At 42.1% G+C, this 26762-nt stretch overlaps 1 protein-coding gene across 1 annotated transcript in view; it reads left to right on the top strand.

Annotated features, from left to right (window-relative positions):
• LOC308090964 (uncharacterized protein) overlaps positions 1 to 23652 on the top strand; it is a 42276-nt gene extending 18624 nt beyond the window's left edge. Inside the window, exons 3-12 of the mRNA XM_080436236.1 lie at positions 218 to 299; positions 3441 to 3617; positions 4118 to 4276; positions 11530 to 11721; positions 12448 to 12498; positions 15434 to 15494; positions 16139 to 16252; positions 17631 to 17754; positions 19209 to 19360; positions 23473 to 23652. Coding sequence (XP_080292362.1) covers positions 218 to 299; positions 3441 to 3617; positions 4118 to 4276; positions 11530 to 11721; positions 12448 to 12498; positions 15434 to 15494; positions 16139 to 16252; positions 17631 to 17754; positions 19209 to 19360; positions 23473 to 23599 — 1239 coding nt within the window. The 3' untranslated portion in view covers positions 23600 to 23652. The remainder of the gene's footprint in view (positions 1 to 217; positions 300 to 3440; positions 3618 to 4117; positions 4277 to 11529; positions 11722 to 12447; positions 12499 to 15433; positions 15495 to 16138; positions 16253 to 17630; positions 17755 to 19208; positions 19361 to 23472) is intronic.
• Positions 23653 to 26762: the final 3110 nt, after the last annotated feature.

The raw sequence follows: 26762 nt of genomic DNA, 5'->3' as shown, positions 1-26762 counted from the left end.
CATAGAGAACCATGTGTTCATTAAAAAAATGATATTGTCCTTTTTTTCCGTGCGAAAAATCGCACCCTGTCTGCAAAGGCGTTAAGGGTGTGTCTGAGGCAATAGTGATATAGAGGCACTTCATTTCTAATTGGTAGTTTTGGTCCGTTTTCGGTATAACTTTTACTTGAGTTAATGTCAGAATCAAACTGTTACTGTTGTGTGTTTGACTGAACAGGGTGTCGAAGCAAAGGAGGCGAGAACAGACGACGCTACGGTGTCCAGAACCATACAAGAGAACGGGACTGGCAGAGAGCAAGGTACAAACATTCACTGCAACCATTACTTTACAACAAAGTTCGCCACAACTTCCATCATACATGTAGGCTTTGTTTCGTCTACTTTTAACACATTTGCACATTCATCCGTGATCGTCCGTTTTGTTGTTTATCGGCAGTTATACGCAGTGGCGTACCCACCATAGAGGCATGACAGGCGGCCGCTTGCCCAACTAAAATCTAGCCTCCCCTAGAAAATAAAGTAAAAGACCAAAAAATTCCAAAGAGATTAGTGGCCGTCGGACCTCCTCGTCCATTCACGCGGGCAGGCAGCCAATCACTACCGTGTCCATTCAGCAGAGCCACGTCGCCTATAGTGATGCTATGTATGCCTTTATCTTCATGGGGTGCCAGGAGTGCCAGGTGTGGGGGTCTGGGCCATCACCTGTACTCACCTGGCATAAAAGGGGCTCTGAGTCTGAGAGCAGCTTGAGCCATTAACACATCGACCGCCAGAGGTTAATCTCATAATGTACTCACCAGTGCCAAGGTGTTATTGTTGTTTTTTTGTTTTTTTCATGTCGCCATAGATCTTGTTAAAATCCTTAAGATTGAGCCGTACACGGTCTGTTTACTTCGGCGACATCTCACTGTATCTCCCAGTGAAAACCACGTGTCAAACGGGGCATCCATGTTGTAGTTAGAGCGGATTACGTTAAACAGTGATATGCGAGGAGAAAAAACTACAGGAAGAGAATTGAGTTTCAGTTTCGTCTGTAGAACGAGGGCGGACGTGATCGTCAAAACCGGATCCCAAATAATTCTATTTCCGGTCATCAAACCGGAAACGGAAGTGGATAAAAAAAAATCCGAAAGTGCACCCGGAAATTTTTAGCGCGAAAAGACCGTGGACCGTAGGGCTACGGTCTCGGCGCTTAACAGTTGGACTACGTTCTTGGCGGAGCCTCTCCTCTCCCCCGGTCCCGGCAGAGTAGTTCCGGAGAAGCTGACTGAGGGACCGTGTCTTTCCCTCAGAGGACTGACCGTGTCTTTCCCTCAGAGGACTGACCGTGTCTTTCCCTCAGAGGACTGACCCTGTCTTTCCCTCAGAGGACTGACCGTGTCTTTCCCTCAGAGGACTGACCGTGTCTTTCCCTCAGAGGACTGACCGTGTCTTTCCCTCAGAGGACTGGCCCTCTCTTTCCCTCAGAGGACTGACCGTGTCTTTCCCCTCAGAGGACTGACCCTGTCTTTCCCTCAGAGGACTGACCGTGTCTTTCCCTCAGAGGACTGACCGTGTCTTTCCCTCAGAGGACTGACCGTGTCTTTCCCTCAGAGGACTGACCGTGTCTTTCCCCTCAGAGGACTGACCGTGTCTTTCCCTCAGAGGACTGACCCTGTCTTTCCCTCAGAGGACTGACCGTGTCTTTCCCCTCAGAGGACTGACAGTGTCTTTCCCTCAGAGGACTGACCGTGTCTTTCCCTCAGAGGACTGACCGTGTCTTTCCCTCAGAGGACTGACCGTGTCTTTCCCTCAGAGGACTGACCGTGTCTTTCCCTCAGAGGACTGACCGTGTCTTTCCCCTCAGAGGACTGACCGTGTCTTTCCCCTCAGAGGACTGACCGTGTCTTTCCCCTCAGAGGACTGACCGTGTCTTTCCCTCAGAGGACTGACCGTGTCTTTCCCTCAGAGGACTGACCGTGTCTTTCCCTCAGAGGACTGACCGTGGGTACAGTAGCTACTGGGACGTAAGTCGGGGGCTTGATCAACCCCGGCTGGGTCACCTGGGTGAGGGTGTATGTTGTTGCGAGACCCCAAACACCTGATGACCCCAGGCTACAACACTGATGATACGTCCTAGGTGCATCCATGTGATGTTTTTATTATTTTTTATTATCAATTACACCCCATGACGCCAGGTTAGGGTTAGAGATTGTTTTGTTTTTGTCGCATTCCTAAGCCGACAATTTGATGACCGGCGGAAAAATGCTAATGTCTCCGTTAGGAGAGAGACCCCAGCGTTAGGAGACCCCAGTGTTAGGAGACCCCAGTCTGTTAGGAGACCCCAGTGTTAGGAGACCCCAGTGTTAGGAGACCCCAGTCTGTTAGGAGACCCCAGTCTGTTAGGAGACCCCAGTCTGTTAGGAGACCCCAGTGTTAGGAGACCCCAGTCTGTTAGGAGACCCCAGTGTTAGGAGACCCCAGTCTGTTAGGAGACCCCAGTGTTAGGAGACCCCAGTCTGTTAGGAGACCCCAGTCTGTTAGGAGACCCCAGCATTAGGAGACCCCAGTCTGTTAGGAGACCCCAGCATTAGGAGACCCCAGTCTGTTAGGAGACCCCAGCGTTAGGAGACCCCAGCATTAGGAGACCCCAGTCTGTTAGGAGACCCCAGCGTTAGGAGACCCCAGCGTTAGGAGACCCCAGTCTGTTAGGAGACCCCAGCGTTAGGAGACCCCAGTCTGTTAGGAGACCCCAGCGTTAGGAGACCCCAGCGTTAGGAGACCCCAGCCGCTCATCTGTGGAACTGAGTCAAATCTAATTAAACGGCTCAACTCATTCCAAGTGCTTGTCAGTTTGTCACCCCTCAAAATATCATTATTTTGGGGGGTCGCGGCCTGAAGATTTTGGGAACCCTTGCTATAGGGGACCCTAAATCAGTGGTTCACAAAGTTTTTCGTGCCAAGGACCCCCATGATATGTATGTGGCCGCGCGACCCTCACCTTAAAATATGCTGTGCCAGGGACCAAGATTTGAGTTCAATATGTTCGCCTTTTAAAAAATACGATTTAAAGATGTGCACACATTTCTACAATGTGATCTACAAGCTCATAGCACGGCACTTGGTGCCGTGCTATGAGCTTGTAGATCTGCTATTTTAGCCAAAATATAAAAAGGTCCAAGTGGTTAAAATTGTTGTGACGCTATATCAACACATTTGGGGACCCCCTTGGGGACTCCCTGGAACCCCCGAGGACCCCACTTTGAGAACCAACTATATAGGGTGTGTACATTTTCATTTCCCTGGGACCCTATAACTAACACCCAGGTGCGCGCGTGTGTGTGTGTGTGTGTGTGTGTGTGTGTGTGTGTGTGTGTGTGTGTGTGTGTGTGTGTGTGTGTGTGTGTGTGTGTGTGTGTGTGTGTGTGTGTGTGTGTGTGTGTGTGTGTGTGTGTGTGCAGGAGGTTCGTACGATGCACAGCAGGATGCATCTCCCCAGGTAGACGCTGATGTAACTGAGGAGCAGAGAACAGCTGAGGCTGTCGGCACCCTGCGTTCCCCTCTCAACGCCAGCGTCACCGAGGCCTTGAGCGCCAGCGTCACCGAGGCAGCGGTGTCAACACCCAAGACGCATGACGGTCGGTCGGTTCGCTCGCTCGTTGCTCTTTTGTTTCCCACATTGTGCGCCTGCTGCTGGTTGGTTGTGTGAATGCTGGAAGGCGAGCGTTGCGTGCCAATATATCGTTTTTTTTTTTTTTTTTTACACTTTCCATACACCAGGGGTTTTCAACAGGGCGTCCGGGACCCCTAGGGGGTCCTCAGAGTTACTACAGGGGGTCCGCCAAATATTTGTGTTATGATTATATATCTTTTTACCTTAACCACATCCCTCTTCTGAGAACTTTATTTTTTTTGTTTTTAAAAATGACAAAAAAAATATTTTGCTATATACTGTACTGTACATAGCAACAAAAAGGGGTTCCTGCCCAAAATGGGTTAACATCATGATTGAATGAATGAATGAATGGATTGAGTCAATCAATCAATCAAATAATCAATCAATCAATCAATCAATCAATCAAATAATCAATCAATCAATCAAATAACCAATTAATCAATTAGTCAATCATTTCAGCAGAGGCATCGGGGTGTCTAGTGATCTCCGTCCCAGAGGCCGGGCCCCACCTCCCCCTCACAGCGGTCACCAAACCACCCGCTCCCCAGGACGCTGCTGCTGCAGGGCCCAAGACACCCGCTCAACCAACAGAGGAGGGACTCAAATATACATTTTCACACGGTGAGCCATAATGTCACTGTCCTATGGTTCTACGGTTCTATGGTTCTACGGTTTTATGGTTCTACGGTTTTATGGTTCTATGGTTCTACAGTACTACGGTTCTATGTTCTACGGTTCTACTGTTCTACGGTTATATGGTTCTACGGTTATATGGTTCTACATTCTATGGTTCTACGTTATATGGTTCTATGTTCTATGGTTCTACGTTATATGGTTCTATGGGCCCTATCTTGCGTGTCGCCTTACACCTTATCCTTGAAACTTATTAGACGTGTTTTACTATTTTGAAAGACATTTTAAAATAGTTCAACTAGCCGATCTACATCGACACGTTGTGAGCTTGTAGATCGGCTATTTGAACTATTTTAAAGTGTTTTATGGATAAGGGGTAAGGCAAGATAGGGCCCTATATCCCTTTAGACGTGCTGAGATAGGATCACTTTTCTATGGTTCTATGGTTCTATAACCCTTTAGCCCAGTGGTTCTCGAACTCTTTCATGTCAAGGACCCCCAAAAATGTGTTATGTATTTGGCCGCGGACCCCCATCTCAAAATCTTTAGTTCCAGGGACCCCCAGAAGCAAAGACTTTCTCTGAGACCTTAAAAAACTATTAAAATAGCCGAAAGTTCTTTTGAAACTTGTTTGACATAACTCATAGATAATATATTTTCACCAATTATTTAGATTTGTTTTGATTTATGGATAACAAAAAAAAGTTATCTTGAACACGTTTGACTTTTTTTTTGGGTGGCAATTTTAGAAACTTGTTTGAAATGATGATAGGAAATTAGATATTACTCATGACCCATTTCTTGGGAAAAGCTGTTATATGCCCTATATCATGCCCTATATATATTTTGTGTTAATTTATTAATAATAAATAATGTATTAAGCAAATTCATGTTTTTCTTACATTGAAGACGGAGGAGACCTCAGTTCCCTCTGAGATCAGTGTCCATGTTGACAGGAGAGATGATCAGAGGAGCTGAGTTTCTACCACCATCATTAAGACATGGACTGAAGTATGGAAAGAGTTTCTCAGTGAAGGTGCAGCCAGTGAAAGAGTAGAGATGAACTCTGGTCTCCACATCATAAAAGGAGACCAGACCCTCCTCATAATCCACAAACACTCCCACTTTCTGGACCTCCTCTCCTACAGGGAGGAGGTCAGCAGGGTCAGCATAAGCCCAGTACTCATTTCTATTCCACAACCCTATAGTCCAGTAACCATTGTTGGGTCTCAGTAGGTCTAAACCTTTCCTGTTGATGGACTCTCTGGCCACTCCTAAATACCACTGAGTATTCCCTGTAACCTGAACCTCATAGTAAAACCTTCCTGAGGAGAAGCTTTGTTTTCCTAAGACATTGACATATAGAGAGAATCTCTCTGTGTTGTCAGGGAGATTCTTCCTTACGATTCCACAACTCACTTGTTTTCCATCCTCAGATAGGATGATCCTGGGATGTGCTGTATCAGGGTCTAGAGTTACATCCACCTCATATTTCTGGATCCACCTCATCTCAGTATCACACAGTTTCTTCTTCATCTCTTGACTGAGTGTCTTCTCCAGCTGAGCCAGAGCTGTCCTCACAGTCCCCACATGTGAAGACTGATGGACATTGACCTTTGTCCAGTCCTTGGTGGGTCTCCACCCAGAGTTTATGGATGGTAAGTTGTGGAGGAGGTCATGGTGGTCTTCAGTGTGTGAGAGCTGTTTCAGCTCAGAGCTTCTCATCTCTAATTGGGTGATTTCCTGTTGCAGCTCATTAATGAAGCCTTCAGCCTGTTTCTCTGTTGTTTTCTGCTTCTCTTCAATCACATCAATGAGCTCAGCCTGACTTCTCTCAATACAGCTGATCAGAGCAGTGAAGACCTGAACGCTGCTTGCTATCACTGTGTCTGAATCTTTCCTGCTGATCTCTACTGAGTGTTTGACCTCCTGAATCTTCATTCTTCTTTCCTGGATCATATGCTGAACTTCAGCCTCTGTCTTTGCTTCATATTCTTCTTTCAACTTGTGACTCCTGAATTGATAAACAATCTCAGAAATAAAAGTATTGACGGATACTTTTGGTCTCTTATGGAAGGTTTCTTGACACAGTGGACACTTACACACATCATTAGTGTCCCAGTAACGTGTGATACAGGCTTTGCAGTAGTTGTGTCCACATGGAGTGGCGACTGGATCAGTGAACACATCCATACAGATAGAACACAGGAAGTGATCTTCAGACAGGAGACTGCTGGCAGACGCCATTTCTACACGCTGAATACAAGTAAAAGTGTGAAACACTGCAAATATAATGTATACACTTGCTTAACACTTGGTTAACTGTAGTTTTCTGGGGTGTTTCCTCAACCAGTGATGTCTGACTTTACAACAGCAGAATAATAAGCTCTAAGGGTCTTTCTATGAATACTAACCTCTTTCAGTCTCTTTCACTAAAGCCCCTCCCACTCTGTGTAATCAGCTTTTAAGTCCAGCTGAGTCAAATCTCATGTCATCAAACATGACGTCAGGTGTGCTCATATATGGAGTTCCACAGGGCTCCGGCCTGAGCCTCGAGAGGTATCCAGTAATCTCTCAAGACAGATCCAGAGCTCCGCAGCTGAATCTGTCGGGAGCTCCTGTTACAACGTCTATAGTTAGGAATGTTAGGAATTTTAAACAAAGACACGTGGACAGGAAGTGGAGGGCTGAGGGCGGGACCTAGCGGCCAACATCCTGTTATCCACATTCTATTGGGCGGTCCCCCCAGAGTCAAATTCAAAGGAAAAAACACTGCAGAGGGCGTTGTTTTTTTCACCTTTTTTTTTTTCAACCAGAGACGTGAATCCAGAACTCTGAGGGTGCGTTTTTGTCCCTTTCATGCCTATATATGGAGATTCTCAAACTCTCTCAATCTGATTGGTCGAAACTCACTGAACTTGGGGACTAACCGTAGGCTAGGCAAGATGTCGCTACTGTCACCTGTCACCTGGCCTTTAGGGACTGGACCAGTGGTGGAAAAAGTACTCACATGTGCGTTACAAGTAAAAGTCCAGAATAAAAAATTTGGATTGCTTGAGAAAAAAATCTGTCGAAGGCAATATTTTGAGTTGTGGGTCGGCGGCCCAAATACATGTAAATGTGGGATGTTCTGGACATGAAAAAGTTTGAGCACCACGCAACGCATTGTGAGCTTGTAGATCGGCTATTTTCAAATGGACGAAATGGACGTATATAGGGCTGAAGGGTAATAGTGATGAGCGGGCCGACCCGTAACCTGCGGGTCCCGCGGGTCAACCTGCGGCGCGGGTGGTCGAGTCAGGATTTCAGAGGCAATTATGTGGGCTGCGGGTGAGCGGGTCAGCCGCTCTCACACGGCAAAAAAATTTGAACAACATGCTTGTTTATTTAGCCCATGACAATGTTGTGCTACTGTAGACATTTAAAGCGACTTTGGGTACTTAAAAGAGCGCTATATCAATCTGAGCTATTATGATGATGATTATCTTTTTTTCCCACCGCGGGTCGCGGGGCGGGTTGAGCCATAGATTTATATTTGGGTTCGCGGGGTGGGTTGAGGCGGGTTGGGTTCCGTGGCGGGGCGGGTCATGAAAAAACCCGACCTGCACATCACTACTACAAAATAAAAAAGGAAAAACAGCGCTCTCTGCTGTTTTTTACAATTTGACTTAGCTCTAGGAGGAAGTCGACGTAGCACACGTACGCAAGGAAAACTGGGTTTTGGTCTGCCTTCAGCCTTTCACTTCCGGTGGTGCGACTATGTTTTCATTCCCACTAACAATATTTCTCCACCGAACACTAACACCACTTCTCCCAGAGAACATGGATGGTTTTGGTTATAAGCCCGCTTGTTTCTATGATGAAAGAGCAAGTTAAAATGTGAATATCTTTCCGTGGTTTTGTCTGCTCCGAGGACGCTATTGTTCAATTAGTTTCGGTTTGTTTCGAGTGGGGAAGGATCGACGGACACGTAAATCCCGCCCACTACATTTGATTGGGTAAAGCGCGGCCTGCTTCCTGATCTGAAGGCACGCCCACTTGTAGGCCAGTGCGTATGCGATATGACGAACCCCCCCGACAGATTCAAACGCAGAGCAGAATCTGTTCTTGAGAGATTAGTGTCTCTCAGACAGACAGAGAGTTGTTCCGTACAGAATGCCGTGCTGAGAGCTATGAAGTTGTCTGCTCATAAACAGAAGAGCTCTAAGGTCTATGTAGTTATCTGCTCATAAACAGAAGAGCTCTAAGGTCTATGAAGTTGTCTGCTCATAAACAGAAGAGCTCGGTGATAAACACAGCCGCCAAGGTCTTAAGACCATTCAGAGACACCGGGCATGCATCACTATAAATCACTTCCCATCATGACAGTGAGGTAAAGTAACTAAGTACATGTACTCAAGTACTGTACTTATAAGTACGATTGTGAGGTATATTTTTTTACTTTACTTCAGTATTTCCAATTTCCAATACTTTTACTTCCACTCCACTAATATCTCAGAGGAAACTATTGTACTTTTTACTCGACGACACTTATTTGAAAACTTTAGTTACTAGTTACTTTTATAGATTTAGATTATTATTACAAAACCTATATTAACCACTTCAGCCCTATTTACATTTCGGCCATTTGAAAATAGCAGATCTACAAGCTCACAATGCGTCGCATCGCAACACATTATGAGCTTGTAGATCTGCTATTTTGAAAAGATTTCTTATACATTTCATACATTTGAAAACGTGTGAAATGGGACATTTTGCACAATGAGTACTTTCTACTTTTGGTACTCTTAAGTGCATTTTGATATCAATACTTTTGTACTTTTACTCAAGTACATTTAGAATTCCGTACTTTTACTTGTAACAGAGTATTTCTACATTGCAGTATTTATACTTTTACTTAAGTAAGATATGCAAGTACCTTTTCCACCACTGCTTAAGCGGTTAAATATAATATTGTTATTTTGTGTTTGCGCCGGTTCCATTCACATCGTCAGCAGAAGCGTGCGAGTCCCAGCTGTCCCAGGAACATCAGGCCACGCCCCGCGCCCCCCTATTATTATTATTATTATTATTATTATTATTATAAAAGGTATGGGCTGAAGCCATAGCTTATTTACAAAACAAAGAAAGAAAGTCAGAATGCAGAGAGAGAAAAAACAAGAAACAAAGTACAAGGACACGTCACGTTAGCCTGGTAAACCCTCCCTCCGGAAATCTCATTTCTATTTGATTCCTGGAGTGAGTCTGGCATGAACCGCCTCTCTGCAATATTGGCTGTGTATGCCAAACGGCCGCGCCTATCAGCGTCGTCGCTCATTGTTCTGTGATTGACAGCTTACGTTGGCCAATCAGGTGGCGAGTTCGAGTGAGCCCAAAACACGAACGGCAGCCATCTTTTTCTTGTGCGCTATTTTCGCCGCAATTTTTTTACTTCAAAAAGCTCTCTAACTTCTATTTTGAGGCACGGAATTTACTTATAAGATATCGTTTGGATAGAATTTAGTTGTTTAACTTCATATATGTGGTCAATTAATCATGACAAAGCCTATTTAAAAATAAAAATGTAGAGAACCGGTAGGGGCGGGCAGTGACACCCATGTAACCGAATAAGGCAACCCATTTTGGGCATGGATCGTCTCAAAAGTCCCCTTGCGTCACATTAAGACTGGTGAACTGCTGATTGGCTGAAGGGGAAAAATTATCATTGGCTGAAGGGGTTGTCAGTCAACGGTATTACTCCCGCCCAACTCCAGCACAGCCAATATTGCAGAAAGGCGGATCAGGCCAGACTCACTCCTGAAATCAAATGGAAATGAGATTTCCGGAAGGAGGGTTTACCAGGCTAACGTCACGTTACATGTATGTGTTTGCTGTACTGTACAGGTATGTATATGCTACAATACACAAGTTAATCATACAGAAGGGACATTCCTTTTATTTTTATCTATCTTGTTTTTAAGCAATTCTTTTTTTTTAAATACATTTCTATCCCGCGATTTTGTAACCCTTATTGTAACCCAATTTTCTAAGTGATCCTGGGCGCTACACTCCCCTCACCAGCCTAGGGAGGCCAGGGCCGAGCTCATGCCTCCTTCAATGCATGAGAGCCAACTGACCTTCTTGTCACCTGACAGGGGGGAGTTTCCCCGGCAGGACGTAGCGCGTGGAAGGAACACGTTATTCCAACCAGTTCCTTTGCCCTCCATCAGGCGCCCCGGCTGTCATGGGGGAGGCGCTATAGTGACCAGGATTACTACATGTTTTTGTGTGGGTATTAACTACCCTGAGAGACACGGGGAGAACATGCAAACTCCACACAGAGTAGGCCGTTTTGCCAACCCCACCTAGAATCAGAATCAGAATCAGGTTTATTGTCACATCACAGGTTTACAAGGTAAAAAAGTGGGTGAAATTCGTTTTTGTACATCGTTCCCATCGCAACGTTAATTTCCATAGAAAGAAGAGGGGGGGGGGAGAAGAAGAGGGGTGGGGGGCAAGTGGGAAGGAGATCAAACAAGAGAACAACAGAAGGCCAGACAAGTTATCTACATAGTATTGGTGCTGATGATAGGGTATGGGGCGCTGATGACACGGAGGAGAAGACACGCCCCCAGCGCCCACGACTAAGCAATTCTTTACATTCTGTTCCACAAAATGATCACTATTGGGCAGAAAGAACCGTACGTCGTTTCTAAATGTCATCTATTCATCCCCCCCCCATAAATTAATGTGACCTATTCTATTATGTTGCTGTATGATAGTGTCGTACAAAAGTAGCTGATGTGCAAAGAATTTTTAGTTAAAAAACAAAAGGTAAAAAAAGGCCTCTTCCCGCCGGTGCCTTACCCATTATCCCTAAACCTCTTTGCCATTTTTCACTATTTAAGAAGAAAAAAAATTGTTCAACCAGCTGATCGACATCGACACGTTGTGAGCTTGTAGATCGGCTATTTGAACTATTTGATTTTTTTTTTTTAAATAGTTAAAAAATTGTAATGAAGTTTAGGGTTAATGGGTAAGGCACTCTGCAAAAATAGGGCCCAGGGTCTTTTTTTCCATTACTTTGGTACCGTACGTTTATGTTGATGCCAAATTGCCAATACTTTTGTGCTTTTACTTTTGAATACAGGGCTTTTTACTTTAAGAGAGTATTATCTTATACATAATTTTACAAAATAAAAAATGTAGTATTTCTTCCACCATGGCTCCTGTATCATCGTGTTGCGTTTCTCTCCTTTCAGATCAGAGTGAAGCTAAGCCCTATCTGCCTCTCACTGCCATGACCAGACCCTGCACCATGACAGCACCCCCTGGTGGCGGCACCCCCATCATGCCCGCTCTGTCTCCCTCCCTGGCTCCCAAGGCCCCCGGTGGTCATCCGACGTCACAGCAAGCCCCTCCTGTCAAACCTGGGGAATACCCCTTTAAATCAGGTCAGCTCAAACCTGGGGGAATACCCCTTTAAATCAGGTCACAGCCAGGGTTGCCAGGTTGCTTATTATAATTTCCCCGCAAGATTTGATTTGAAAATAACCGATCTACAAGCACGTGAGCTGCTTCTAGATCTGCTATTTTCAAATAGCTGATGTACATGTTAAAGTACTGCATGTGGCCCATAGTCGCTTCTTTTGGGCTGGTTTTCCTAGACCTGGTTGCTTGTTTCTCTCACAGAATCTGGCAACACTGGTCACAGCTCAACCTCTCTGCACTCTCTGTTAGATAAGAGCTGTGACCGTTACCTAGAACTACTCAATGTAATCCATTATATGAAAAATATATAATGACATAAACAATGGAATTGTAGGAGTTGAGGCATTACATTTGAAAATAGTCAATCTACAAGCTCACAATTTGGCCAATGTATGACCAGTTTGTATTGTATAGTTTGTGGACTTTTGACACCGTAATGGACTTATTTGTATGTATTTATTAAAAAGTCATTAAATGGTCACTTTATAAATGTGCAGATACCCTGAATACACTTATACTGTATGTTGGTTTGTTTACTGTTGAGTGAGAAAACAATGTTGCACATTAAGCTAATCATCTGGGGACCCCCGAAAATAATGTGGGGACCCCCCCTGGGGGTCCCGACCCATAGGTTATGAACAACTGAGCTATAGTGTCAATGACCATCTATGTTTTTGTCGTCACTGTAGCATCGTCACCCAGTCCTCGACTGAAGAGAAGCATCAGCTTCCCACAGTCAGGTAAAAAACTAACTAATGCACAGAAGTGGAAAGTAACTAAGTCCATGTACTTAAGTACAGTACTACATCTCATTCTCATTCTCTTTGGGACCAAACATTCCCTCAGACAGATGAATGTAAATGATTTCAAGGTCAAAGTCGATGACACAATTATCTCTAGCAAAGAAGAGATTACCTTACCATTTGGGATGTATTCTTGACAAATACCTGACAGGTGAAAGCATGGCTACAACGGTGATCAAAAGAGTAAACCAGAGAACCAGATTTATGGGCAGAGTGTCCTCTTTTGTCAACCCTCAGGCCCTCAGGACCCTCTCACGGGCCCTGATTCAGCCCATTTTTGACTATGCTTGCACCTCTTGGTACTCCAACACCTCAGTGTCACTGAAGACTAAGCTTCAAACCTCCCAAAACAAACTGATTCGGCTACTCCTCGGTCTGGGGCCCATGACCCACCTTTCACCCAGCCATTTTGCCAGCCTAGGCTAGCTCAGGGTAGAAGACAGGGTTAAACAACAAAAAATGGGATTGGTCCTCAAAATTGAAAATGCAAATTTGCCCGATATGCCCCCTATTCCCGCATATCTGAGTAAATACCTCCAAAAAGTTAGCGACACCCACAGTCACAAAACTAGAGGGAGCGTTAACAACGATCTGGTACTACCCACCCATAAAACAAACATGGGCAAATTCTCCTTCTACAGCACTGCCACCCAGGTTTGGAATAGTCTAACCCCATCCCTCAAAAAGTGTAGTTCGCTGGGCTCTTTTAAAACAGCCCTGAAAATTCACCTTTCAGGAGGCAAAGAAAGGAGGTAGTACTATTTTCCCGTTAGACAGACGACCCCCCCCCCCTGTTCTTGTACAGTACATAGTATTTTCTTTTCCCCCCCTTTAAAAAAAAAATGTACATAATGTTATCTTTTACCAGTTTGTTTTTGTAATGATATGTGAACTGTGGTGCCACTGTATATGTCTATGAATTGAATATCAAGAAGGTCAGTTGGCTCTCATGCATTGAAGGAGGCATGAGCTCGGCCCTGACCTCCCTAGGCTGGTGAGGGGAGTGTAGCGCCCAGGATCACTACTACCTACTTTAAGGACATGTTGATGCCAATACCTTTGTACTTTTACTCAAGTAGATTTTGAATTCCGGACTTTTACTTGTAACAGAGTACGTCTATATTGCAGTATTGATACTTCTACTTAAGTAAACATTACTACTTTTCCCACCACTGGATATATGCAATCTTACCAGAGGTGGCCAGTGTCATGAAGAGATGATTTAGGCAAAAATATACATTTCCTCACAAAATGACACATTGGTTCTGCAATGCAGTTAGTATAATTTTTTCCCCAAATTGTTTGCTCCCACTTATATCTACTACTATATATACTATAGTATATACTATACTTATATCCCATTCATTGAACTTAGATTTCCCCCGGATGTGTCCGTATAGTTGGAGATCTGTGATCGTCTGACTGTGTGAAACTAGATACATGGGCAACTGGCGGCCCGGGGGCCACATGCGGCCACATTTAAGTTCATAAAGTTGAAGGTAGGGTAAGTGATTTGCAATTATTCAAATAATTGGAAAATGGGTCTATGTTCTGATAGTGCTCGTTACTATAGATTGTCCTGTCCATATAAAGAGTCTCCATGTCTCTACAGCTCTTTATTAAACAGAAAATGTATTTTCGTTTCAGTTTCAGTTTCATTTCCAATTTTATCCAATCAGGACAGAGAACTCAATCAGGATACAGATTAAACAAGTGAAATTGGAAGTGATGACACTAAGAAATGAGCAGGCAAAATTAGAACTGGAACACTATACAAATTAAGCTTAAAAATGGGTACTTTCTCCTGATTGGCTGAGATTTTGACACCTTCCAGAAAATGTATTTTCTGTTTATTAAAGAGCTGGAGAGACGAGGAGACTCCTGTTACTGAACACACACTCTTTAGCAATGATTACTATCAGAATATAGTATTTTAACCTTTTAACAAAATACTTTTTGTTTTAACCCAAAAATATCACTTACCCTACCTTTAACATAAGTATATCTAAATGCATTTGAAATTAAATACAAATGTTACTTTTCAGGATTCCAATTCAAAAATAGCACAAAAAAAGCAGGATTCCAATTAAAAACTAGCAAAAATAGCAGATCTACAAGCTGCGATGCGTTTTGAGCTTGTAGGTGGGCTATTTTTGCTACTTTTGTGTGACATAGTATGGCGAAGTACGGCCTTAATATACACATTCCATGCCAGAGTTTAATCTCATAATGTACTCACCAGTGCCAGCGTTTTATTGTTGTTTTTTTGTTTTTATCATGTCGCCACAGACCTCGCTAAATAAGTTAAAAGTGCGCGTTCATTTGGTTCTAAACACACAGCGGATCCGTGAGAAACTGCCAGCGAAAACAGTTTCCAAATGCGAGCCGCCATCTTGAAGCTACAGCCGATACACGCTAAACAGTGATCAGCGAGGAGAAAAACAACAAACCGAGAAAATCGAGTTTTAAACAGGATCCCAGACAGGAAGCGGATACGATCGAAAAAACCGGAACCCGAATAATTCCGTTTCCGACCGAAAACCGGAAACGGAAATGGATCAAAAAAATTCGGAAAGTGCACCTTGGGCGATTACAATGGGAATCGGCGGTTCGCGTAGATCTACGCGACTGGCACGCTGCGGCTTTAAATAGGTTCGCGTAGATCTACGCGATTGGCATTCAATGTGTTAATATACGAAAAAAGTTAAAATACCCGACAGTACATGCAATGTGGCCCTCTGGAGTGAGTGTGGACATATAGTGGCCCTCTCCGTCATCAAAGTTGCATCACCCCTGAACTAGACGGTTTCCTCTCCTCTCTGAGGTTGAGATTCACTCTTTCTCTTTCTCTGTATTTTCCCTTCATCCGCAGACATGAATCTACTCCCCTCTAAGACACTCCCCGTGCAGACTTTCTCCCCCAGCTCTGACAAGTAAGATCACATCATGAATCCTGCGTGATGACATACATGGACTAATGGGGCAGAGCTGTATGTTTTTTCTGCCATTAAATGTTTCCATGAATTGAGTACAAAGGTCCCCAATGGAAACAAGCCATATAGGCTTTCTTGGGTCCTCTTAGCAGACCTTGTACTGAACTGTACTTTCCTGTGCTTTTTTGTTGTTGTTGAAAACTGCTAATAAAGTATTCATTCAATCAATCAATCAATCAATCAATCAATCAATCAATCAATCAATCAAATCAATCAAAACTTTGTACACTTTGATTATTATTACAACACCTACAGTAATCACTTCAGCCCCTATATATAATTTGGCCATTTGAAAATAGCAGATCTACAAGCTCACAATGCGTCGCGATGCACACATTGCGAGCTTGTAGATCTGCTGCTTTTTTTTTTTTAAAGCGAAATGGCACATTCTGCATAATGAGTACTTACTACTTTTGGTACTTTAAGTACATTTTGTACTTTTACTCAAGTACATTTTGAAATCCGGACTTTTTCTTGAAAAACAGAGTACTTCTACATTGCAGTATTGATACTTTTACTTAAGTAAAACATTTGAATACTTTTTCCACCACTGGCATTAACTGTATTGTGCCAACCGTCAACAGAAAGGTGATGAAGGCCGACGGCCTGGATGTGGGGAAGTCCCAGACTCTGCCCCGCGCCAACGGAACCCAGGCCAGACGGGCTCTGTTTGAGAGAGCCAACACAGAGGCTGGACTGTAAGTAACTTAAGAATGTCAATGTTATTTCATGATACAGTATTGATCAGTAAAGGGACATGGGGTATGTCCCTCCTGAGATATAAGTTCAAGGTAACGCTGAATTAGTCTGGCCAACAACATATCAACCTTTACTTGACTTTTTAAATCACATTTTATATTTTATTGTTGTGTTGTGGGCTTGTAGATCAGATATTTTTTTGCTGATTATCTTTTAGTGCCAGAGGTTTTTTTAAACGGGTTACATCCAGTGCCAGCGCTTCTTACCGTTTACGCTGATCTGTTTAGTGCTGTATAGAAGCCACGACGAGGTCGAGGATGTAAACAAAAGGGGTGTCTGGGCGATGGGCGAGGGTCCCGTCTAACGCCTGGAACAATAACATTTCTAACGCGATCCGCCATTGCAGAGTGATTGTGCGTCGAAAACGGCTCGTTTTCACCACGGTAAAAAAGATATGGAGATATGGAGCTTTTTCCTCAAGATCCTCTCATTGGAGCGGACGGGAGGTAGGTTTTTTGGACTGGATTCACATCCGTCCGTTCCATTTTACAACGTTTTAGTTGCCAAAACCGTATATATATGTTTTTTGAAAAAATAAATAAATATATATATATATATATATATATATATATATATATATATATATATATATATATATATATATATATATATATATCATTGTTCGAAGATTTAGACTCCAATCCACTTCCTGGTTAACTTATGACTTCAAAAACCTGTATCTCGGCTCCTGTGTACTTTTTTTTTTACAATGTTAATTTAACTATTTTCAACTGGCTGCAACTATGGGATTACCGAATGTTTTTAATTTTTTCCCCCCGATTGTACGAGACCTCTATGTGTGTAATGAGGGGATCACCGTGAGGACGGTGATCACTGAAAATATTTTGTGACTACTTGAAAAAGGTTAAAAAATGGTTAAAAATCCTGGCATTCAACGTATAATATTTTAATAAACCTCTGGCACCCCAAGTGTTAATAGAGCATAAACATCAGTTTGACCATTTTAACCCTATGTGTGCATCGGCCATTATAAAATAGCTGGTCTATAAGCTCACAATCCATCACCATGCAACTTGAATAATAATTGGCAACTTGAGCCAATTATTTTATTTGTTGAAGAAAATATATATACAACACAAAGCTTTTATGAGGGTCCCTGGCAAAACATTTTCAGATGGGGGACCGTGGCCAAATACATGTTAATTTGGGGGTCCTTTTTCTTTGTCTGTGACCAGTGGTTCTCACTGTACCACTGTACCACTGTACCACCTGTGATTCTGAACGTGTGAGTCCTCGATACATGGAAAGTATATTTCCAGGTTTACTGCAGCAGATTGTGTTTGTTTTCAACCACAGGCCCAAATCCCAGCCGGGCTCGAAGCCCAAACTGAAGAGATCGCAGAGTTCCGGGGCGTCGAGCGCCAGCGGGATCAAACAGATGCTGTTGGAATGGTGCCGCTCCAAGACCATTGGCTATCAGGTATGTAACATCATGTTGGAATGGTGCCGCTTCAGAACCATTGGTTATCAGGTAGGTAACCTGAGGTCATGTTCCCAATTCAAACCGGGAAAGCATCTTTGTCATTTTAGATCAGGGATGATGCAACTTTGATGATGCAGAGGGCCATTATATTTCCACACTCACTCCAGAGGAACACATTTCATGTACCTTCGGGCAGAAACCTCTTATCTCCGTATTTTAACTTTTTTCGTAAATTAATGCCGTACTTCGCCATTCTATGTCACACAAAAGCAGCAAAAATAGCCGATCTACAAGCTGCGACCTGATTTGAGCTTGTAGATCTGCTATTTTTGCCCTTTTTGTTTTGGAATCCTGAATTTGTTTTTGCTATTTTTGAATTGGAATCCTGAAAAGTTACATTTTTATTTAATTTCAAATGCATTTAGTTAGTTATACTTATATTAACTTTTACTAGTCGTTAAGCTACTAATATAGACTGAAGTAATTAAAGCGGGTCATGTTTAGAATCATAACAGCTAAAATCAATAATATATCACTATTCTGATATTAACCTGCGGGCCACATTAAGTGAAGGTGGGGGCCGCATGTGGCCCCCGGGCCGCATGTTGCCCATGTATTTTTTTAGATTTTAGCATGTACAGAATGTTGTTTAGATAGATGCTAGGTTCATTGTTTACCTGGTATCCTATAGTTTCAAATGTACAGAATGTTATGTAGATAGCATGTTGTTCAGACAGATGGTAGCTTTGGTGTTCATCTGGTATCCTAGTTACTTTGAAACACTGTGTTGTTGTTTTTGCACTATGTCTCATGTGACTATTTACGCTGTCCTGTCCTACGCTGGCCAGGGATCATGTTTACTTTGCTTACTCTGGTCTTCCACGTGTAAATCTCTCTGGATAAGAGCATCTTATCTTAAGTGCGTAGATGATGGTACATTGTAGGTTATAACGGGTCACTGACCGATGGGGCGGCATTTATTGTCTCCGACAGGCCGAAGACGTGGCTCAGAGTCAGACTATGCTTTGCCCCCTGTCCGTCAGTCCATCCGTGTGTCTGTGAACAGCCAAACTCTGGCACTGTTGGCCCGATCAACGTGAAACTGTGCACACACACTCCCTGGATGCCAGAGCAGAACCCCTGCACCAAATATTTCAGATCGGCCCGTTATGGCGCCACCAGGAGGCTGATTTTTGCAACAAAAAAATACATATATATATATTACTCATATAGACTCACCAAATTCAGAACATTGCTGGCCCACAACCTACACTATCTGACCTAGCGGAGACCTGTGCTAGTTGCATTTGTGTCAGTGCAATGCAACAATGCAAGTCACTCACCCACGTGTCTAGTGCTTCAAATGTAAGTGTATATTGCGTCAAATATTCCTGCATATTCTGTCAGTCGGGTCAATCACTGCATATTTTTCCTTTCTCTTCCACCACCAGAACATCGACATTCAGAACTACTCTGCCAGCTGGGCCGACGGCATGGCGTTCTCTGCTCTGGTCCATTCCTTCTTCCCTCTGGAGTTTGAATACAACGATCTGAACCCTGCCAACCGCAAACACAACCTGGAGCTGGCCTTCTCCACGGCAGAGTAAGTTAATCCACACAACCTAGAACTGTCTCTCTCTACTGTAGAGTAAGTTAATAACACAACCTAGAACTGTCTCTCTCTACTGTAGAGTAAGTTAATAACACAACCTAGAACTGTCTCTCTCTACTGTAGAGTAAGTTAATCCACACAACCTAGAACAGTCTCTCTCTACTGTAGAGTAAGTTAATAACACAACCTAGAACAGTCTCTCTACTGTAGAGTAAGTTAATAACACAACCTAGAACTGTCTCTCCACTGTAGAGTAAGTTAATAACACAACCTAGAACAGTCTCTCTCTACTGTAGAGTAAGTTAATCCACACAACCTAGAACAGTCTCTCTCTACTGTAGAGTAAGTTAATAACACAACCTAGAACTGTCTCTCTCTACTGTAGAGTAAGTTAATCCACACAACCTAGAACAGTCTCTCTCTACTGTAGAGTAAGTTAATAACACAACCTAGAACAGTCTCTCTACTGTAGAGTAAGTTAATAACACAACCTAGAACTGTCTCTCCACTGTAGAGTAAGTTAATAACACAACCTAGAACAGTCTCTCTCTACTGTAGAGTAAGTTAATAACACAACCTAGAACTGTCTCTCTACTGTAGAGTAAGTTAATAACACAACCTAGAACTGTCTCTCTCTACTGTAGAGTAAGTTAATAACACAACCTAGAACTGTCTCTCTCTACTGTAGAGTAAGTTAATAACACAACCTAGAACTGTCTCTCTCTACTGTAGAGTAAGTTAATCCACACAACCTAGAACAGTCTCTCTCTACTGTAGAGTAAGTTAATAACACAACCTAGAACAGTCTCTCTACTGTAGAGTAAGTTAATAACACAACCTAGAACTGTCTCTCCACTGTAGAGTAAGTTAATAACACAACCTAGAACAGTCTCTCTCTACTGTAGAGTAAGTTAATAACACAACCTAGAACTGTCTCTCTACTGTAGAGTAAGTTAATAACACAACCTAGAACTGTCTCTCTACTGTAGAGTAAGTTAATAACACAACCTAGAACTGTCTCTCTACTGTAGAGTAAGTTAATAACACAACCTAGAACAGTCTCTCTCTACTGTAGAGTAAGTTAATAACACAACCTAGAACTGTCTCTCTACTGTAGAGTAAGTTAATAACACAACCTAGAACTGTCTCTCTCTACTGTAGAGTAAGTTAATAACACAACCTAGAACAGTCTCTCTCTACTGTAGAGTAAGTTAATAACACAACCTAGAACTGTCTCTCCACTGTAGAGTAAGTTAATAACACAACCTAGAACTGTCTCTCTCTACTGTAGAGTAAGTTAATAACACAACCTAGAACTGTCTCTCCACTGTAGAGTAAGTTAATAACACAACCTAGAACTGTCTCTCTCTACTGTAGAGTAAGTTAATAACACAACCTAGAACTGTCTCTCTCTACTGTAGAGTAAGTTAATAACACAACCTAGAACTGTCTCTCTCTACTGTAGAGTAAGTTAATAACACAACCTAGAACTGTCTCTCTCTACTGTAGAGTAAGTTAATAACACAACCTAGAACAGTCTCTCTCTACTGTAGAGTAAGTTAATAACACAACCTAGAACTGTCTCTCTCTACTGCAGAGTAAGTTAATAACACAACCTAGAACTGTCTCTCCACTGTAGAGTAAGTTAATAACACAACCTAGAACAGTCTCTCTCTACTGTAGAGTAAGTTAATAACACAACCTAAAACTGTCTCTCTCTACTGCAGAGTAAGTTAATAACACAACCTAGAACTGTCTCTCTCTACTTTAGAGTAAGTTAATAACACAACCTAGAACAGTCTCTCTCTACTGTAGAGTAAGTTAATAACACAACCTAGAACTGTCTCTCTACTGTAGAGTAAGTTAATCCACACAACCTAGAACAGTCTCTCTCTACTTTAGAGTAAGTTAATAACACAACCTAGAACAGTCTCTCTCTACTGTAGAGTAAGTTAATCCACACAACCTAGAACTGTCTCTCTCTACTGTAGAGTAAGTTAATAACACAACCTAGAACTGTCTCTCTACTGTAGAGTAAGTTAATAACACAACCTAGAACTGTCTCTCTACTGTAGAGTAAGTTAATAACACAACCTAGAACAGTCTCTCTCTACTGTAGAGTAAGTTAATAACACAACCTAGAACTGTCTCTCTACTGTAGAGTAAGTTAATCCACACAACCTAGAACTGTCTCTCTCTACTGTAGAGTAAGTTAATAACACAACCTAGAACTGTCTCTCTACTGTAGAGTAAGTTAATAACACAACCTAGAACTGTCTCTCTACTGTAGAGTAAGTTAATAACACAACCTAGAACAGTCTCTCTCTACTGTAGAGTAAGTTTATAACACAACCTAGAACAGTCTCTCTCTACTGTAGAGTAAGTTAATAACACAACCTAGAACTGTCTCTCTCTACTGTAGAGTAAGTTAATAACACAACCTAGAACAGTCTCTCTCTACTGTAGAGTAAGTTAATAACACAACCTAGAACTGTCTCTCTACTGTAGAGTAAGTTAATCCACACAACCTAGAACTGTCTCTCTCTACTGTAGAGTAAGTTAATAACACAACCTAGAACTGTCTCTCTACTGTAGAGTAAGTTAATAACACAACCTAGAACTGTCTCTCTACTGTAGAGTAAGTTAATAACACAACCTAGAACAGTCTCTCTCTACTGTAGAGTAAGTTAATAACACAACCTAGAACTGTCTCTCTACTGTAGAGTAAGTTAATCCACACAACCTAGAACTGTCTCTCTCTACTGTAGAGTAAGTTAATAACACAACCTAGAACTGTCTCTCTCTACTGTAGAGTAAGTTAATAACACAACCTAGAACTGTCTCTCTACTGTAGAGTAAGTTAATAACACAACCTAGAACTGTCTCTCTACTGTAGAGTAAGTTAATAACACAACCTAGAACAGTCTCTCTCTACTGTAGAGTAAGTTAATAACACAACCTAGAACTGTCTCTCTACTGTAGAGTAAGTTAATCCACACAACCTAGAACTGTCTCTCTCTACTGTAGAGTAAGTTAATAACACAACCTAGAACTGTCTCTCTCTACTGTAGAGTAAGTTAATCCACACAACCTAGAACTGTCTCTCCACTGTAGAGTAAGTTAATAACACAACCTAGAACAGTCTCTCTCTACTGTAGAGTAAGTTAATAACACAACCTAGAACTGTCTCTCTCTACTGTAGAGTAAGTTAATAACACAACCTAGAACAGTCTCTCTCTACTGTAGAGTAAGTTAATAACACAACCTAGAACTGTCTCTCTCTACTTTAGAGTAAGTTAATAACACAACCTAGAACTGTCTCTCTCTACTGTAGAGTAAGTTAATAACACAACCTAGAACTGTCTCTCTACTGTAGAGTAAGTTAATAACACAACCTAGAACAGTCTCGCTCTACTGTAGAGTAAGTTAATAACACAACCTAGAACAGTCTCGCTCTACTGTAGAGCAGTGGTGTAGCCAGAACGCTAGTATAGGCTGGGCCTAGGCGCGAGCGGGTGGGCACGCATGCATGCGTTGCCAGCATGCGTTTTTTTTTTTGGCGGATTTTGTTACTTTTCTTCCGGTTTTAGGTACTTTATTTTGGGGTTAGGGTTAGGTTATTGGGGCTGCCGTAGAGTAAGTTAATAACACATCCTAGAACTTCCTTTCTCTAATGTACGTTACATGGGGCGGCCATAGCTGAGTGGTTAGTGAGCCCGCCTGCCCCAGGTAGCCTACCATTCCAGGTAGCCTACCATTCCAGGTAGCCTACCATTCCAGGCCAGCGCTGCACAATGGCTGCTCACGGCTCCTTGTGTTTATAGGATGGGTAAATTACATCACTGGTCCTTGTGTTTATAGGATGGGTAAATGACATCACTGCTCCTTGTGTTTATAGGATGGGTAAATGACATCACTGCACCTTGTGTTTATAGGATGGGTAAAATGCAGAGGACACATTTCACGAATGTGCAAATATATACAGTGACAAAAAAAATCTTGTTTCCTGTTTAGCTTGTTGTGCTCACGGTGGTCTTGTTGTGCTCACGGCGGTCTTGTTGTGCTCACAGTGGTCTTGTCTTGTCGTCCCCCATGTCCTCCAGGGTTCAGGCAGACTGCATACGACTCATCGAGGTGGAGGACATGCTGGTGATGGGCAACAAGCCAGACCCCATGTGTGTGTTCACCTACGTCCAGGCTCTGTACAACCATCTGAAGACCTTTGAATGATGTGTCCAGACTCTCTACCTGAAGACCTTTGAATGATGTGTCCAGACTCTCTACAACCATTACATCTCAGAGGCACATATTATATATACAAGCTCACAACGCGTCGCATCGCAATGCGTTGTGAGCTTGTGAAACATGGACAGAAAGACAGACAGAGAGAGACTCAACTCAAAACTCAACTCAAATTGTATTTATAAAGCACATTACAATGACCAAGGCCAACCAAAGTGCTATAACACATCAACACAACAATGTTACAAGACATGCAGTGCAAAATCTGCATGTATGCATGTAGAGAGACAGAGAGAGACACAGAGGGAGAGACGGAGACAGAGAGAGACACAGAGGGAGAGACGGAGACAGAAAGAGACACAGAGGGAGAGACGGAGACAGAAAGAGACACAGAGGGAGAGACGGAGACAGAAAGAGACACAGAGGGAGAGACGGAGACAGAGAGAGTGACAGAAATATTGACAGAGAGAGAGAGAGAGAGAGAGAGAGGGGGGGGGGGGGGGAGAGAGACGGACAGACAGACAAACGGACGGAGAGAGAGACAGAAAGATTGACAGAGAGACAAACAAACAAACACAGAGAGAGAGAGAGAGAGAGAGAGTGAGTTTGTGATTTGCTATTTTCGCTATTCGATGCACAATGTAGTACATACTGTAAAGCTTACAGGGATAGTTGTTTTGTCCTATCGATTAGTCACCCCATGGAGACTTGAATTCATGGAGAGATATATACATTTTTTGTCACATTCCTAAGTCAATCATTTGATTGGCTTAGGAATGCAAACAAAAACAAAAAATAAATATCCATGAATTCAAGTCTCCATGGGGTGACTAATCCATAGGAAAGAAAATCATCCCTTTAAGGGGTTAATCATGTCTGAACCTGGACAGAGGACGGTTCAGTTATTGTATATAATATATATCGGGCCTTGACTTCACAGTCGATGCAAACATGTGTTTCTAGAGTGAAAGAGAACCTTGTAGTTACAGTAAATGTGTGATTTATTTTTTAAAGCTTCTGTATATCATGGATAATAATGGCTTAGAAATGCTAATAATCACAATAATAACTGCTGACCTTATCTCACTTGAAATGAATAATAAGGCTGAGAAAAACTGCTTTAGAATTCACCAGATGTTTTGGTATTTATAGGCAAAGATGCAGTGGTGGAAAGTAACTTAAGTACATTTACTCAAGTACTGTACTTGAGTACAATTTTGAGGTATTTGTACTTTACTTGAGTATTTCCAATATCCAATACTTTTACTTCTACTCGACTACATCTCGGATTCCAAATGGAGCACTTTTACTCCACTACATTTATTTAAAAACTTACTAGTTACTTTGTAGATTTGGATTATTATTACAAAACACGCATTAACCACTTCAGTCCTGTATACATTTCGGCCATTTGAAAATAGCAGATCTACAAGCTCTCAATGTGTCGCGATGCGACGCATTGAGAGCTTGTAGATCTGCTCATTTCAAAAGATTTTTTTACATTTGAAAACTTGTGAAATGGGACATTCTGCATAATGAGTACTTTCTACTTTTGGTACTTTGAGTACATTTTGATACCAATACTTTTGTACTTTTACTCAAGTCAATTTTGTATCCCGGACTTTTACTTGTAACAGAGTATTTCTACATTGCAGTATTGACACTTTTACTTAAGTAAAACATTGGAGTACTTTTTCCACCACTGCACATTTCATTTATTAAAATTATGAAACGTATTCTCAACACGCTCTTATAACTGCCTTATCTGTGATGTGAAGTGCTGTGTGTTTACATACAGTATGTGTGTGTGTGTGTGTGTGTGTGTGTGTGTGTGTGTGTGTGTGTGTGTGTGTGTGTGTGTGTGATTTACAGAGGGAGAAATGCTTATGGATTATTATTTTTAATTGTATACAGTATTTTCTTTTTTGCACTGTGGCAGTTAATCATACAGAGTGGACACTTAAGTTGAAAATAAAAATATGTGTTTTACTGTGTATGACAATATGCATATGATCCGTTCACTGCACCCACACACACCCACCACACACACACACACACACACACACACACACACACACACACACACACACACACACACACACACACACACACACACACACACACACACACACACACACACACACATTGAAGTAAGGGTAAGGAGTCACACTTGTTTATGCCAGTCGGTGTTGGTATGGGCATTCCACATTCTTCCAGTGGTGGAAAGTAACTAAGTACATTTACTTAAGTACTGTACTTAAGTACAATTTTGAGGTATTTGTACTTTACTGGAGTATTTCCAATTTCCAATACTTTTACTTCTACTCCACTACATCTCAGAGCAACATGTTGTACTTTTACTCCACTACAATTATTTGAAAACTTTAGTTACTAGTTACCTTTCAGATATAAATCTTGATATTATGAAACATACATTAACCACTTTAGCCCTATTTTATACCTAGGCTATTTGAAAATAGCCGATCTGCAAGCTCACAGCACGTCGCATCGCAACGCGTTGTTAGCTTGTAGATCTGCTATTTTCAAACATTTCAGTACTTTTACTTTTGGTACTTTAAGTACATTTTGATGCCAATACTTTTAATAAAGTCAATTTAGAATTCTGGACTTTTACTTGTAACAGAGTATTTATATATTGCAGTATAGATACATACTTTTACTTAAGTAAGGAATTTGAGTACTTTTTCCACCACTGCAGTAGAACAAATTTGACCCCATTTTTGTGCCGAAACTGGGTTCAGTGACATTAGTGCCGAGCTCCTTCTAGTGTTGTGCCTGTATGTGAACTATTTTATGCTATTAAAGTCTGACAGGTACATGATAACATCATGTTACCGCAAGGGATCCAGACAGAAATGTATCGTTTTAATCCTTAATCCCCTAAAATCCCCTAATCCCTAGTCTAATGGAAGCATGATGCAAAATATCGTCCCCCCTAAAAAAAAAACTAACACTAAATCCTTGTGCTATTTTCCCCTCTCAAAAAAAAACATGTGTCCCTCCCCCTGAACTAACCAATGAATGTGAAGGTACAGGGATAATAAAAAGAACACATATTGTACCAGGGAAACTAAATAAATTGAGTCACATTCGTTCCTGTTAGAACATTCTGTGTCGACTGAGTTCCAGG

The sequence above is a fragment of the Gymnoscopelus braueri genome (genome assembly GCF_963280865.1).
Source record: "Gymnoscopelus braueri genome assembly, chromosome: 8".
Lineage (NCBI taxonomy): Eukaryota > Metazoa > Chordata > Actinopteri > Myctophiformes > Myctophidae > Gymnoscopelus > Gymnoscopelus braueri.
Note: the sequence above shows the minus strand (reverse complement) of the source record. Positions and strands in the feature narration are given on the sequence as shown.